Raw genomic sequence first — 17,182 nt, 5'->3', positions numbered from 1 at the left:
CACGTAAATAACTTAAGATATACATATAAACTCAAAACAATATAAAATTACGGGTAAAATTTTCATTCTGTACATTAAACTCTAACTTAGACTATATATTTATAAATCATATAACTGAACCTATTGACCCAAGGATAAAATATTTAGAATTTTTCTTATTGCACCTCAAGTGTTCCGATAAAACTCATCAAGAATCAACGTAACTCTAATCGGACAAATTTAAACAAATCCATTCATCTAATCAAAAACATTAACCTAAATATAATTTTTTAAAGTTGTTTCTTGAAAAAGTTAAATTCAATGTCACTGTTTCTCAAAGTTAAATTAAATTATTATTTTTCAATATACAATATAAAGAAAACTTAGTGAAAGTATTTAGAAAAAGTAACTTCAAACTTTTTAAATATGGAAATGAACAAAACAATCAAAATTATCTTCAAAAATCTATTTTTTTTACTTTTGCAAAACATAGTGAAATTTCATACAAAGAGTTTTACCCATTATTCTTCACTCACCTATGATCAAGAAAACCAAAAGCTATGATTATCTATTATTGTAAGTAGAAGTAGATGACATAAATAGTGTATAAAAATGTTATGATATTGTATTTGAAAAAATCTCTAATTCTCACCTATTTCTCTCAATCACAAATTGGTTCATAACAAGGGATAAATAATAATGTAATTAAAAGTGAAAAGAATAAGTAATGTTCATAATCATCCCATTCACATACCTCTAGAGAATTCTAGAGATGATTAATATTTTGTAAATAATATTACTACCAATTGTAAACAACAAACAAGAACTTGTACAGTCAACAACAAGAATCATCAGAAGTTACAAGAAACAAAATTCTTAAATTCATCTTTTGGTCATTCTACTTCCACAGCACACCTCCTTTGACGAACCCTTCTTTCCATTTCGTCATCTTCATCAGACTGAGAAAGAAAATAGAATCTATTTACTATATTGCTTTTAACATGAACAATGGAGAAGGTAGAAGAAAACAACAGTCTTGATCAGAACATGTTATGTCAAATGTCTTTTGTGGTGGAGCAATGCAGGAAATGAGATTGAGGTTATGCATACTAACATGTTTCTTTGTCAGATAAACTTGTACAGATGTCTGGATCCTGTTTATCAAGTTAAAAGACATATTAATGTCACAATTTTCAAAAGAAGAAAGACAAATTAAGGTTGGACAAGTGGTTGATGCAATGAGAAACTGTTTGAAACAATTTAATCTTGATTATGTGGATCATGATCTCAAAAATAATGTTTATACCAAATGAAGTCAAAATCACTCTATAATTGAGACCATGATCTCGTAAATTCTAAATCATGAAAGGGATAGTTTATTGTGAGGATATTTTGACAAAATGAAAGATTTCAAATAAGCTAAATATAAGTAACATGAAAAATAAAAATAGACTGACAAAACAGAATCTTAGTTTCCAACATTGATGTTTTAACAATAAATGAATTGGAATGGAACCAAATAAAGTTTGATATTACCTGCTCATTGACAAAATGAGGTACGCGAATCCTCTTGGAACCATCAGCTAAGCGTTTGGCTGGAAAATAATTTTCTATTGCAGAGAACTTTCGAAAGACCTGGAAATTGAGACGGGTAAAAAATGCAGTACAAATGGCACTTCCTGTAATATTAAGTAAGAAAATTCTAGGAAGCACAATTTTCACCTGATCTTGAATAGCTTGAATCAATTTATCTTTGCAGCCCAATGCATGTACACTTTCCAAATTAGAACAGTGAAGAAGCAATCTCTCTGAAAGAAATATAATTTCAAGATCGTGTTAAAAGCTTTCATTGAATCAGCCTTCATAAATGAATCTTATCATTAAAAGTTTTACCTGGCTGTAAATTTGTACAAGAGTTAAGGTTCAGTTCACTCAGTTCTGGGCAGTTCAAAAACAAGGCCTGAATGCAAGTATATATACATACATGGGTGGTCAGGAAAGAAAGAAAGAAAGAAAGAAAGCAGCAGGCAGCCAATCAAAGTGATTTAGAAAAGAGAAACTCACATCCAAGCCAGAACATCCCCATAAACTCAGCTTCTTTAGATGACTATGTTTGATTATTAACTTTTGGTACACATTGTGCAACTTGCTATTAGGAGTTTTCTGAGACTCACAATCAGTGCCTTTTTCGGAAGATTCGTCTTCAGAACTTGGGTTGCATAATGCCATCCCACAATCCATAAGTTCCAAAAGAGGGAGTTGAGCAGTTGCAAATTGAATTCCACCTGATGTACATAAGGACAGCAATCAATAAGAAATGAATGTGTGCCAAAAAAGATTAATGCGCTTAAGGGTTAAGTATGTGGAAAACAATCACGACCTCATTTCTATGATTTTAATATTTGGACTGTTAAAAAGGAAAGATTGACGTTCTTCACCCTACACTTTTCAACTGGTCAAGGATCAAAAGGCTTAAATTGGGGAATAATATAATGGGGTGGAGAAGCCTCAAATTTGGAGACATGTTTACAATAGGAGACTAGGAAGAAGACGAGGAGAACCTTAAGTTAATTACTTTGTTGAATCAGTCACAACCTAACATTCTACAAAAAAAACATAGTTGTATTGAAAAACTAACTAAATATTCATTATTAACGACTAAGGACTATGTTGGATTTGTCTCAAATGAGTCTAGATTTGGATTCCCATGGAAAGAGATTTGGAAAAATAAAGCACCAATAAAACTTGCCTTTTCCGCATAGAGAAAATAAAAATTGAAAATGAGGCTCAAGCGCTCTATGATCAATCTGAATAAACAATCTACCATATGTTACTCTTTTGTCCACACATTAGATCCATGTGAGTTGTAACATTTTCGAGGTGTTCAAAGGTTTACATGCCAAATTTAATTAGAATTTTTGGGAAAACAACCAAACTCAAGGACTGAGAAATGATCCCAATTGCCCTATGGTGGATCATATGAGGTGAAAGAAAGAAAAGATTATTTGTCTTTTGTACAAGAATGTTTTTCAGGGCATGAGAGTAGTCCTTTTGTGTTCTATTTTTTTTTTACCTATTTTCAGTAAAAGAGAGAATAAAATGAATGTAATAAAAACATGTGAAGTTAGAACATGTTCTTAAGTTTCTTACTTGATGTAATGTTAGGGCACAGTGCAAGAAGAAGTCTAGTCAATTTATCAGGGAAAACATTGCAAATTATTCCAATACCACTGTCGCTTATGCTAGACCTGGCCATAGAGATGAAAAATAAATGAAACGTGTTAGATAACTTTGGAAACATATATAGAGAATACGAGTCTTAAAACAATAAAATTTGCAGAAATAAAACTCACCCACTAAGGTCAAGTAATTCAAGGTTTGAGTAGCTAGAAGCAATTGCAGCAACTGATGCATCAGTGATTTCTGATCCAAGTACCAAAGAAAGCATTCGCAACCCCCTACAGGAATATATCATCATAGTCACTAGATGCTCAAGGAAAACATGTTTATGTTTTGGGTTATTTGAAATTAATTCCAAATAACTAACTATCCAATAACAATCACATCATTCAAATATCAACTAAAATACCCTATTTGAAAAAGTTATATTATTTCACTATATACTGGTACACTAATGTTTTTGTATAATGTTTTTTTATTCAAATAACATAATTTTCAATAACCTATACACTAGACAAAGTTATTTGAAAATAACCATTTGGCTATTCAAATAACCATAGATCAAACAAGGCCTTGCATTTCTCATCAAATAGATGTTCATGCCAACATCCTATAATTTGGCTTGTAAAAGTTACAAACCTCAAGTTCACAGCAGCAAGAGCAAGTACAACAGCATTAGAAAGCCGGACTGATGAAATGTGTATGTTCTGTAATCTTGGGCAGTTTCTTCCAAGCCCATCAACCATAGTAGTAAGATCAGTAGTATCATTTTCTTGTCGCGAAAAATCCAAGGAAATTTCCTTCAAATTTGGACAATAGAAAACCTAGGCAAATAGAAACACAAGTCAAGAATACAAAACATGGGCACTAAAAAATGTTACAAGAGAAGAGAATGTTGTACCATCTTAGAAAGTGAATGAAGATCAGAAAGCCATATAGTAGAAAGACTTGATGAAGATAGTACAAAGCTAGTTAAGTTAGTACATCCTTCCATCTTAAGGGTAGTAAGACATCTTTTGTCTGCTACAAATCGCCCCAATTCATCACTGCATTACCAAAATCAAATAAGGAACCCATAAAATATGAACACAATATCATTAGAATAGAATAAGCTTACCCAGTTATCCGATTGACAGAGTTACTTGATGTATGAATCTCCAATAACTCCAACTTAGGGCATGAAAAAGCAATACAAGCTAAAATGGTTGCATCCACATCACTGCAAATGAATTAGATAGAATTAATACAATTCCTGATATGTTTCATCATTTCGAATTGTCCAAGTGATTTAAGTTTTCATTTTCAAATTCATATTCAATTTTTCCAACCTTTCTAAGCTAAGAGAAAGTCTAACAAGTCTAGGGCATTTCTTCAATACTGAACCAACAAATCCAACCTCCCCTCTCGCCGGAACCTTAAGTCTCAATTCCAAAGCCGCCTTCCAAATCTTCATCGACGTATCTCTCCAACCCTTACAAACATTCGCCGCGGATAACAAAGAAGTCGGTGGCAATCTACTCAAAACCTCCCATAAACAATTCATAGGCAATCCAGCAACATCCTCCACCAAATCCAGTTCAGTCTCATCATACTCATCCTCATGGTCAGAATCGATAACATCAACTTCGTCAAACGACAGAGCGCGACGAAGATGAGTGTTTCCCTGTCCCTGTCCCTGTCCAGGCGTAGGTTGTCTGATTATGGATAAAGGAATAGGAGATTCAGTCTCTGCAATTGACGAACTAGATTCCGTTGGAGTAGCGAATGTAGATTGAATATCACATACATGACCTTTTTTAGGTAGTCCACATCTACCACAGTTGTAACTCCCGCGTTTCTTACCTCGTTTGATCTGAGAAAGATCGGAAATGTAAGCTCCGGCGGGAGAAGATGCGCCATTTGTGATTGGATGAAATTGATTTCCTTGCATCCGCTGGATTTAGATCTTTCAAACAGTAAACAGTGACGAATACAGAATCAATTCAACATGAAAATTGAAAAGGAGATGAAATCATGAAGAAAATCACTGTATATATGGAGTTTAAGAGAGAGAAAGAAGAGAGAGAAATGATATCTGATGCACAGAAAGGCGGGAGACGATGAACTTTTCGCGCCATTAAAGGAGCCTTGAAGTCTTGTTTAATTTACCATTTTATCCTTCATTAGAATTTCTTACTTATTTTACTTTTTACTAGCCAGTAAGTAAATTTAATAACTATTTATTGAATTCTTAAATATGGTCAAGATTTTATTATTAGTATTATTCAAACTTAATCGACTACACAACGGCTAGTTTAAATAAATTAAATATTCAATTATAGAAGAAAAATATATATTTGGAAATGTAAACGGTAATGTTTTTAATTATCATGAGTTATATCAAAATTACTTAGATAGCTACATATTCTTCTTTTTTGTATTACTGTAATATTTTGTAAATATTTATTTACCTCTTGAAGATTTACTTTTTATTTAAACAAAAATGTAAAAATATTTGAAAATTGTTACTATTTTTGAATTTTGATAAGTTAATTAATATGAGTTAAATGAGATAATAGTTCCGATCCGGTCAAAGACAATTTACCAACATTAACAAGGGCATTTTGGTCTATTCAAAATATCTGCCCAGTCGAGAGTGGCTGGTATATGGACTTTGGAGCACCAAATTTTACTAATTTAATATAACAGTTTTATATAATATAATTTAATTAAATGTTAATTATTGACTATTAAACCAATTCAGAATAAAAAAAAAGTAAAAAACACTTAATTTTTTATATTAAGTAAAAAATACTTAATTTTTTATATTATGTAATTATTTTATTCAAATTTGAAGTACATTTACTAATGTAAATTAATTTTTTTTTACAGAGAAGAAGTTTAATAAGTCCTTAAATTGAAATGTAATTTTTACTAACACTTTAAAGTGTAACTATTCAAAATTTTGTTGAATAAGAAATGAATTAAATAAATTGCATTTAGTTATAAATATACATTTTATTATTTAAATTTTAAATATTAAGGTAAATATTATTTTATTTATTCCTTTTAATATAGAAAATTAACCTATCAACATTTTAACTTGGAATAAATAATAAGATAAATATAGTTTAAAATTTTAATTGTTAAGAATCAAATGATTTGATAATTAATATTTTTTAATTTTAGAAAATGGGTCATTAAGTGTTAACATAAGTAAAATTGTAAATATCAGTTAAATATATTGTTTTTTAAATTATACTGAATTTAGACAAACCTAACAAATGTACTATATTAAATCACGATCTTCACAGAAAGAACACATTAGTCGTCATAAAACAAGTTTTTAAGCAATGCACAAGAATATATACAAATGAGATGCAAAATTGTGGGTCTCAAGTTTCGATAATAAAGATTTACTATTTCTTAGACCGGTCACAAAATCAATGAAGCAATTGGAATTCACATGAATGAAGCAAAGCAACTCCCTACAATGGTTGTATTACTCGATGTCTCGAGCAAACCACTGACCCTTAGTCCTAAATAGGTGCCCAAAATTCACAAAATAATCTAGATCATAATCTACAAAACAGTATTTATACTAAATCAAGCCAAAAATCACACTCTAATATGGATCAAATTTAGAATACAATTGTATCCAAAATGGGAAAAGAAAAAAAATTGCTCTCTAGCGATTTTCCAATGTGGTCGTGAATGAATGATTGTGACACCAGTTTCCAAATAACAAAAGTTGATGTACATGGTAGAATGAGAATGGTAGATATTGTATGCAAATAACATGGCACATTAACTTCTCCATCTTATGCAGCAGCTTTAACCTCATCCTTTTTCTGATAGAAGAATAAGGATAAATCATCAGCCATGAACAATTGAACATTATCATATGAATACATAGAAATAGGTACAAATATACAAGTCTGATATGAAATAGAGATTAGGATTTTGAAGGGCGTGAAACATGGTTAAATAGTTAGTAAATTACTATTAGTCGTTAGGATTATTATGTTATTATCTTCAGAGTATTTGATTCCATTAAGCTCAGACTCTAATTTCATAAATAGGGTCATAGTCCCTTCATAAGTTTATCTAAGTATCGTCTCAAATTCTACAAACCCGATTTAGGTAGGGTTCATATCAATGTCAAATAGAGTTGAGGAACCATTATAACTTAACCAGTGATTCAATCGAAGTATTTACTCATCACCAATAATTTCAATCTCAAGATTTTATTTTCTCCCGTCCTAGAGAAATTACATCATATAAACTTAAAGGCTGATCTAGTAAAATTAGTTATTTCATGGAGTGATGAACGAACCTCGGGTGAAGAACTGCTCCGAACCTTTCTAGTTGGAGTTCTCATAGTGACGAGTTCCTCAGCTGATGTAGGATGGACACCTACTGTAGAATCAAAATCTGCTTTAGTCAATCCAGCTTTTATTGCAACTGCAAATCCCTGGACATTCAAACACAAAAAAAGTCGTGATCAGTAAAAGCACAAAAATTCTAGGAAGTGCATGAAAGAAGATAGAAAGCATAAACCTGCACAATTTCGGCTGAATCTTCTCCACACATGTGTAATCCCAGAACCTTGTTGGTTTTGGCGCACACAATAAGTTTCATGAAAACTCTGTCTGGAAGACCAGAAATAGTAGCCTTTAATGGTTTGAAATTGGAGGTGAAGATATCAACATCACCATATTCTTTCACAGCCTAAAAATATTTCAATGAATAGTTAAAACCATAGTCAATAAGTTGTGTTCAGATATAGATGGTCAAGAGGGCACCTGTTCCTCTGATATACCAATTTGTCCAATAGGTGGCTGGGAAAAGACGGCAGATGGCACAGACCTATACAATGTGTATAATATATAATCAAGAAACTCCATCCAAGTATTATAGATCAATTAATACGATTAAAAGAAATACCTATAATCGGGTTTGGTTGGTTCATTAGCAAAAATTGTCTTTGCGAGTGCTCCACCCTCCATCAATGCAACTGGAGTCAAATTCAATCTATCTGTAACATCTCCAACAGCCCAAATGGATGGTACTGTGGTACGGGAGTATTCATCAACCTGATAGAACAATAATCAGACAAAGAGTTGCATGGAAAGAGACTTTACGTTGAGCAGCAGAGGGCTTAGAGAACAAGTACCTCTATTGCTCCATTCTTGTTCATTTTTACTCCAGCAGTCTCGAGGCCTAAATTCTGCAATTCAACATATATACATAAGTATATAATTTAGATGTTGGCTCAGAAAATTGAACAAAATGGAGAATATAGGCAAACCATAAATGTTTGTAGCCAGAGAAAAAAATTTCCACAAACTATTGCAGGGCTTTCTGCAAATAAGTAATACTTGGAAAAGTCTAAGGCCTTGTTTGATGTGGGTTATTTGAGATTAATTTCAAATAACACCCATTCCAATCAACAATCCACTCATCAATCACATTATATATTTATACCCCTAATGTATTTTTACCCGAATAACATAATTTCCAATAACCTACATCAAACAAGATTATTTGGAAATAACCACTTGGTTATTCAAATAACTCTAGATCAAACAAGGACTTAGAGATGCAGAAGACCAAACCTTTGTATTGGGTTTACGGCCTGTTGCAAACATAACATGAGAGAAACCTTCAATTGTTCCCTTATTGGTCTTTAATGACAAAGAACCATCAGCTAATTTCTGGATGGCTTGAGGTGTCTCTTCTGTGTGGAACTCAATCCCTCCAATTGACATTTGCTCTGCAACAAAATCTCGAACCTGCAGTAATCAGAGGATTAACCTTTACATGTGTACATTTATTCAGATGAAGAACATTAACCAAAAGTCCTACAATCACACCTCTTCATCGAAGCCTCTCAAAACCTGTTTCTGCCTAATGAACACATGAACTTCACTTTTCAAACCATTGAAGATGCCAGCGAACTCAAGGGCAATGTAGCCTCCTCCAACTATCGCAATTTTCTTTGGTCTTGACGGTAAATCAAGAGCTTTATCAGAATCAATAGCAAATTCACTGCCCGGAATATCAGGAATATTGGGACGCCCCCCAACTGCAATTAATATATGCTTTGCTGAGTAAAGCTTCCCATCCACATCAACAGTGTGCGGATCCACAATCTAAAAGAACGCATAAGGAAGTGCATAAAACCAAGGTAACTCCAGCATTATAAACATAAGCCAAAAACACTCAATAATATCTGACCTTTCCACGACCTTCTAACAAGGTAACTCCAGCATTACTCAGAATATTCTTGTAAATGCCGGTAAGTCTTTGAAGCTCTGCATTCTTATTTGCCATCAATGTGCTCCAATCATGCTTCGGTTCTACTTCATATTTCCATCCAAAACCACCACTCTCTTCAAAATTATGTGAATACTTTGATGCATACACAAGTAATTTCTTAGGAACACATCCACGAAGAACACACCTTCATTCAAAACACTAGTAATCATTCATCTACTACTCAAGCTGCTTCCAAACATAGGCTAAGAGATGTACAATCATTTTTTTTTAAAAAAGGGTTTAACAACATTTCATTAAGAACCCACCAAAATGAGAGGTTCAATAATCAAAACTAGACCAACCCTAATTTTGATTTTGATTGTAAGATGATAAACAATAGAACCCAAAAGTTTCTGAATACAATTAACAAGATCCAATTTTTCATCTAGACAATTGTATCAGATTTAAAATAAAGTAGTAATATTTAGAATTGGAAAACACTTACGTTCCACCTACACCTCCAGTAGTATCCGAAGATATGGTAGAGAACGGTAGCTCGCAAACGGCAACTGAAGCGCCTAAATTAGCGGCGAAACGAGCAGCTCTGACACCGCCGCTTCCTGCTCCGATAGTGAAGAGGTCAAAATCGTATTTACGAGCATCGGTGGTGTTGTCGGATTCAGCTCGTAGGGAGAAGAGACGGTTCTTAGAAAAATAATGGCGGCGAGGAGATAGAACTAAAGGTAGGAAGCAATTGGGGTGGTGAAGATAATTAAGATGGAGGAATGAAGAAGAGAAAGACGCCGGGAACTTTTTGCGGAGGTTTTGGAAGGTCGGAGAAGAAGAAAAGGTTGATAGCTTTGGCGCAGTAACAGAGGTCGCCATTTTCGTCTCGCCTGTGAATCTCTTCGCCGTTCTCCGTTTGTAAGCCCTCCGGAGGCTCGACGGAAGAACTTTTTATTTTCTTTTCTCAGCTTTCTTTAATTAAAAAAATCATTTTTTTAGAACAAGAAATTTAACTTTGTTTTGTTAACCTACCATTTTCTTTGTTTCATATTTATTTATTTATTGATTTATTTCACTAACTTTTATTTTTTTAAACTATTAAAAATCGGGTAATTTTTTATTTCTTTAAAATCTTAAAACAGTTGTGCATTATTTTTGCATATTAAATCGAGGGAGTAAATAATTGTTGTTGAGATTATTTGAAAGTTAGGTAAACAAAATGAATATTTATAGTATTTTGAGAGAGTAAAATGAGTTTTTATGAAAGGTGAGAAAATAAATTATATTTTTTTAATAACTTATTTTGGTATTAATTTAGATGAATTAATATTTTGAATTTGTTTTTAATTATGTATATATATTCACAAATGTATTAATATTTGATCAAATTCAACTTCACTAAGTTTAATGATGTGTTTCTAAATATGATCATGTTATGTTATGTTATGGTTAACATGATTCTAGTTTTAAACTATAAGAGTTTAAATAATAAAGTGACTAAGAGATCATAAAGTATAAATCTAGACATACAAAATAAACTATTATAATAATAATAATAAAAATAATAATAATAATAATAAAAAAGTAAAATGTAATATAAAAAAAACTAGTCTCAACTCTCATAATCAATGTTCTAATCTTGGATTTTTTTTGTCTTTAATTTAAATGATTTTTTTTCACAGTAATTTATTTTAAAATTGAAAAGATCAAAGCTACAAAATTAAGTGACCTTTTATTATCAAAATTGTCAAAATTATTCATTATGTCAAAAAAACAATTTTACATAAAATCTCATACAAATTCTATTAATTTCAAACTAATTTATTTAAGAGCTCATTTTATGCATAGTATTTTTTTTTATCAAAAACATTTTGACTCAAATCTTAAATTTTTTTAAATTTCAAATTATTTATAAATTAAAACCTTAAATTAACCATTTAAATAAATCGATTTAGAAAAGTTAAGTTGTCGGGACAAGCTATGAACGACAAGATATGATGGTCGGAAAATTGTGAAGTAAAGGATGTTGAAATCGTTGGTGGAGAAAGAAGAGAGCAGGCTGATGGAGATCGAGAACGCGCAAAAAAAACTATTTCAAGTTCTCTTTCTAATATATATATTAAATACTTAAAAATGTGACATGTAATTAAATTAGTGACGTGTATGTGTTAATTTTGTATCTTTAAAATTAAAGAGCTCAAATTATGAGGTTTGAAAAAAAAATCTTCAAATTCGGTGAAGCCTGTCGTTCGTAATGGAAAGAAAGAGTCCACTTCTTCCCTCTTTGTTGGACCGCCGACGCGAACACAGTGGTCTCTGACCAAGACTCTTTTTTTAAGAACTTTCTTTCAATCTCAACAAACAAAGATAAGTCGGGTGGAGAGACACATTCATAAAAAGCGTGCAAGCGAGAAAGTTGACTTTTTGAAAGAAAGGGACGCGTTAGCTGCAATCAAACTAAAGCGTTAACGCCTTATCTATACTATAATGTTGAGTTTTCTAGCATTTTTATTCGAATCCATCTGAATCAAATGAATTGTTGAGGCCACCTTGCGTTGTAGCTCTTGCATTGTAGCTCTGCTCTTTGCTCCCATTCTCTTAAGACCAATCATTGATAAACTTACATAATTTGACTTGGTACCTCTCCTGACCGATACAAATTAGTTTCAGAGGCATCTTCCATTCATATCGATTTGGGTTTTTCCGCATCATATTTTGATCTGCCTCTTCTTCGATACGGAATTCCCAGCAAATCCTCGACTCCTCGAATACAATGGGATTTCACACCTAACAAATCTTTCACTCTACCTCCTCTTATTAAGACCCTAGAATATTCCTGCAAATTATGACCTTCGCCTGGTTTGTAAGGTCGGAAAGACTAATAAACCTATCGTGTCATTTAGCACAAAAATACCGTAACCTAATTTTAATTCTCTACCTTATAGCTTTCCAACTTCAAGGTCTAGAACGAGTACAAAGAGCATCAATTTGACAATTCGGTCATTTGTCAACTACAATGTTAAAATAATTTTATACTTTAATTTTATATACTTTTAATATCTCATTTTTTTTGCTAAAGTATTATTAATGGTGGGATTTTTACGAACGACATATGTATAAAAAATGTTGTATTATGACTAGTTGTTGGATGTGTCTTATGAAGGTTGAATCAATATCTCACATTCTTTTGCATTGTATGAGATGACGAATATTTAGAGTCTTCTTTGAAGCATTATTGATATTTAGTGGGTAATGCCTAAGTTTCTCGGTAGCTGTTGAGAAGTTTGGATCGAGATAACATATATGACAGGTCTAAATCATTGAGTTAATATCCATATTATATTTTGCTGGATTATTTGGCTTGAAAGAAATCGTAATTGAAACGTTCCTAAGTCTAAAATTACCGGTCTAACATAGAGATGATGGAATCTAAGCATGCTTGAACATATAAAATACCGGAAAACTGTCATTTATGCGGAAGCTAAAAGATGGATTCATCCTTTAAAGACGTACTTTTAAAAACGAATACACTTGTTACCAAAAAAATGCCATAAAATATTATGTGCTTTAATACAAAAGGTCCAGCAGTTTTGAAAACATTACAAAGTATTTGGTCCATTCATAAAACGAAATACAGCCATGCAGCAAAAGTTCACAAAATAAACCAACATAATCAGCTAGGGTCCCTCCTTCCACACTCAATCCTGCAAGTTGTTGTCACTCTAAGGATTCTCTCCAGCTGTTGTATAAAATTTAAGGAGGAGTACCTACACCACATAAGCATAGTGACCCTAAAGACTCAACAAGCATTTAAAGGATTTTCAAAATGATGCAATAAAATAATAACATTTCGGTCAAAAGAATGAGATATGCATAAACATGACTTATAAAAGGATGCATGTGAGTTTTAAACACATTTAATCAAGGTGATTGTACAGTCATAACTTGAGCACATAATTTTGACCCTAAGCCCTTCAGAGTTGATCCTGAAGGGAAAGATCCGTAACTTTTGAGCACATGGTTGGAAGGGTACTCTTCGGAGTCCATCTCTAAAGCCCACATTCCTGTTTTTGGACACATTTCTGTGTGGGTAGATGTTCTGGGAGCTTGTCTCCAGAACTCAGTTCCATATCATAATAATAATAATAATAATAACAACCATAATTTTGGAATCAGAACCACCAGAGCTCATATTGGTTGGCCATCATCCCATATAATTCGTCAATGCCTTATTTTGTTTCACCATGATCATAAAAACATAATATGCTTTGTAAAAACAGCATCATGCAAGTAAAACTAGATCTGCCTTTATAAACCAAGAAATGCAAGGAAGAATCATATATTTATTTTGGAAAACGATGATATAAATCCAGAAAAACGTCTCATACTTTGAAAGAATGATGATCAGCCCAGTTTATCATTAAAATCAAGTCCATTCAAATACAAATCAAGCTTTAAAAATAACATGCATTGGTTATTAGAAAGTACATGAATAATATTGCATGTGTGGGTTTCTAAATTGAGTTTTAAGAAAAAATACTTGCTTTATAATCCTAAAGTCGCTAAGATCGATGGATCTTCAAGGGATCTAAGGTATTGATGTTCTTAAAGGTCTTCTAAGATTTGTTGGTCTAATTTCGTTTTAGAGAGAGAAAGTGGCAACATCAAGAGAGTGAGCTTTAAATAGACTAAGTCTTGGTGGGGTGGTTGGACAAGTGTCGCCCGATCTTAAATAAAAGGGCATGCATCTGCATTTTTGACACTTGGCGAATGCATGCTGCCATTGAATGTGTTGTTTGCACAAAACCATGGCTTACTTAGCAAAACCATGGGCTGGAATATGAAACTATGGTTAGTTTAATTAACTATGGGTAAGAGTCAAATCAAGAACAAGACTTGTCGAGTAAGTCATGAGTCTCGGTCTAAGTCAAGATTTCTCGGTCTAAGTCAATATTCTGGGTCTTAAGAAAATATTCCGGGTCTTAAGAAAACACCTTCTGGGCCTTAAAGAAAATATCTCGGTCTTAATTTAAATGCCACGGTCCTAAGGTATCTGTCTCGGTCTCATGACTTGGATTTCCTGGAATCATATTTACCTGGTCGTGAGTAAAATTATACTAAGTCTTTGGCCTTGGCCCGGACCGAAGAACCTCGGTCTTAATTGTGATTTTTGGGTGTCACAATTCTACCCTACTTATAAAAATTTCGACCTCTAAATTAAACGTACCGAATAATTGGGGATAATCACGTTGCATGTCCTGCTCTACTTCCCAAGTCGCTTCATCACTTGAGTGGTTGCTCCAAAGGACCTTAACCATTTTGATCTCCTTGTTTCTCAGCTTTCTGATTTGTGTAACAATGATCTGTGTTGGGACCTCTTCATAAGCCAGGTCAGGAGCCCATTGAACTTCTTCATGGTGAATGACATGGGTTGGGTTGGGAACATATTTCCTCAAGTTGGACACATGAAATACATTGTGAACTGTATCCAAACTTGGAGGAAGAGCTAGTTTATAAGCTACATCACTGACCTCTTCAAGGATCTCAAAGGGACCAATGTATCTGGGATTCAACTTGCCTTTCTTCACAAATCTAATGATTCCTTTGCAGGGAGAAACCTTGAGGAAAACATGGTCGCCTCTATCAAACTTCAGGTCGCGTCGCTTCTTGTCCGCATAGCTTTTCTGTCAGCTTTGAGCTGTTAATAACCTTTCCCTGATATTTCTTACAAGGGCCACGGTATTAGCTACTAATTCTGGCCCAATGACAACACGCTCGCCCACTTCATCCTAATGCAAGGGAGTCCTACACTTCTTTCCATGCAAAACTTCAAAGGGTTCCATACCAATTGAAGTCTGAAAACTATTATTGTAAGCAAACTCAATCAAAGGTAGCCTTGGCTCCCAGTTGTCTCCATAATCGATTAAACAAGCCCTTAATAGATCTTCCAGAATCTGGATCACGCGTTCAGATTGACCATCTGTTTGTGGATGAAAGGCAGTACTAAATGTTAACTTAGTGCCTAGACCCTTGTGCAAACTTTCCCAGAAATGTGAAGTGAAACGTGGGTCACGATCTGATACGATTCTTGTTGGAACTCCATGTAGCCGAACGATTTCCTGAAGGTATAACTCTGCATATTGGATCATTGTGAAAGTTGTTTTAACTGGCAGAAAGTGAGCTGACTTTGTGAGACGATCCACTATGACCCATATTGCATTCATCTTACGAAGGGTCACGGGTAAGCTAACAACGAAATCCATGGATATATCATCCCATTTTGAAACAGGTATGGGCAACAGGCATATCAATCAGCAGGCTTTTGATGCTCAATTTTCACTTGCTGGCAGGTTAGGCATTCACTCACATATTTCATGATGTCCTTCTTCATTCTTGGCCACCAGTATAACATCTACAGATCTTTAAACATCTTGGTACTACCTGGATGAACAGAGTATGGAGTGGAATATGCCTCGGGTAATACTTCTTGCCTTAATGAGTCAACAGATGGTACCCATAAACGATTATTATGATAGACCAGGTTGTATATAAAAAGGTGCCTTTCTTTTCATCCCTTTGCCTCCAAAGAGTCAACTGTGGATCTTGAGCTTGACCCGACCGAATTTTATCAATAAGGTCTGGTACAATAGCCAAAGTTGCTAGAATACACTCTTGCTTTGGCTCTATCACTGCCAAGTTTAGCCTTTCGAATTCCAGAACTAAGTTTGGTTGTGAAGTAATCTGATTTAGTGTACTTGACTTACGGCTCAATGCGTCTGCTACCACATTAGCTTTACCTGGTTGATAAAAAAATTCGCAATCGTAGTCTTTAACCAACTCTAGCCAGTGCCTTTGTCTCATGTTGAGCTCCATTTGATTGAACAGATACTTCAAGCTTTGATGATCTGTGAAGATCTGACATTTTTCACCATAGAGATAATGATTTCAGATCTTCAAGGAGAACACAACTGCTGCTAATTCCAAGTCATGCGTGGGATAATTTTTTTGTGGGTCTTGAGCTGCCTTGAAGAATAAGCTACAACATTTCCATTCTACATCAACACAGCCCCCAAACCATGCTTTGAGGCATCAGTGAACACAGTAAAATTTCATACTTCATCTGGAATGGTGAGAACAGAAGCTGATATCAAACTGTTTTTCAATGTTTCAAAACTTTTTGCGCACTCCTCAGTCTAAACGAACTTGTGATCTTTTCTGGTCAAGGTAGTAAGAGGCAAGGCGATCTTGGAGAATCCCTTGATGAACCTTCTGTAATAGCCGGCTAAACCCAGAAAATTTCTCACTTCAGTCACACTTGTGGGTGCAGCCCAACCCTTAACTACTTCTACTTTTACAGGATCAACCTCAATGCCCCTAGATGAAATAATATGACCCAAGAATGTTATTTGACTCAACTAAATTCACACTTGCTTAGTTTTGCGAAAAGTTGGTTCTTCATTAGCACTTGCAAAACCAAAGCCAAATGTTGTGCATGATCTCCTTTTGTTCGAGAGTAGACCAGAATGTCGTCGATAAAGTGTGACACCCAAAAATCACAATTAAGACCGAGGTTCTTCGGTCCGGGCCAAGGCCAAAGACTTAGTATAATTGTACTCACGACCAGGGAAATATGATTCCAGAAAATCCAAGTCATGAGACCGAGACAGATACCTTAGGATCGTGACATTTATATTAAGACTGATATATTTTCTTTAGGGCCCATAAGGTGTTTTCTTAAGACCCGGAATATTTTCTTAAGACCCAAAATATTGACTTA

At 33.8% G+C, this 17,182-nt stretch overlaps 2 protein-coding genes across 4 annotated transcripts; both read right to left on the bottom strand.

Moving 5' to 3' along the window:
* Positions 1–679: 679 nt before the first annotated feature.
* Positions 680–5,230, bottom strand: LOC124920196 (F-box/LRR-repeat protein 17-like). 3 transcript variants are annotated; one of them, XM_047460630.1, is made up of 12 exons: positions 4,488–5,230; positions 4,277–4,378; positions 4,061–4,205; positions 3,799–3,983; positions 3,333–3,437; positions 3,130–3,227; positions 2,044–2,264; positions 1,873–1,939; positions 1,702–1,787; positions 1,516–1,614; positions 1,090–1,133; positions 680–938 (listed from the first exon to the last, which is right to left on the bottom strand). In XM_047460630.1, the coding sequence occupies exons 1-12, from the start codon at positions 5,087–5,089 to the stop codon at positions 878–880; spliced, it is 1,815 nt and encodes a 604-aa protein (XP_047316586.1). In that variant the 5' UTR covers positions 5,090–5,230; the 3' UTR covers positions 680–877. The 3 variants fall into 3 exon arrangements, with proteins under 3 accessions (XP_047316586.1, XP_047316588.1, XP_047316587.1); XM_047460632.1 differs by having other exon boundaries at positions 1,094–1,133; XM_047460631.1 differs by lacking the exon at positions 1,090–1,133.
* Positions 5,231–6,675: 1,445 nt separating this feature from the next.
* LOC124920198 (glutathione reductase, chloroplastic-like) lies at positions 6,676–10,389 on the bottom strand. Its single transcript, XM_047460633.1, has 10 exons — positions 9,905–10,389; positions 9,379–9,604; positions 9,015–9,293; positions 8,757–8,933; positions 8,315–8,368; positions 8,086–8,234; positions 7,944–8,007; positions 7,699–7,869; positions 7,475–7,612; positions 6,676–6,989 (listed from the first exon to the last, which is right to left on the bottom strand). Exons 1-10 carry the CDS (start codon positions 10,282–10,284, stop codon positions 6,960–6,962), a joined length of 1,668 nt encoding a protein of 555 aa, XP_047316589.1. The 5' UTR covers positions 10,285–10,389; the 3' UTR covers positions 6,676–6,959.
* Positions 10,390–17,182: the final 6,793 nt, after the last annotated feature.

Source organism: Impatiens glandulifera, chromosome 1 (assembly GCF_907164915.1).
Source record: "Impatiens glandulifera chromosome 1, dImpGla2.1, whole genome shotgun sequence".
Taxonomy (NCBI): domain Eukaryota; kingdom Viridiplantae; phylum Streptophyta; class Magnoliopsida; order Ericales; family Balsaminaceae; genus Impatiens; species Impatiens glandulifera.
This window is presented reverse-complemented; position numbering and strand designations above follow the sequence as displayed.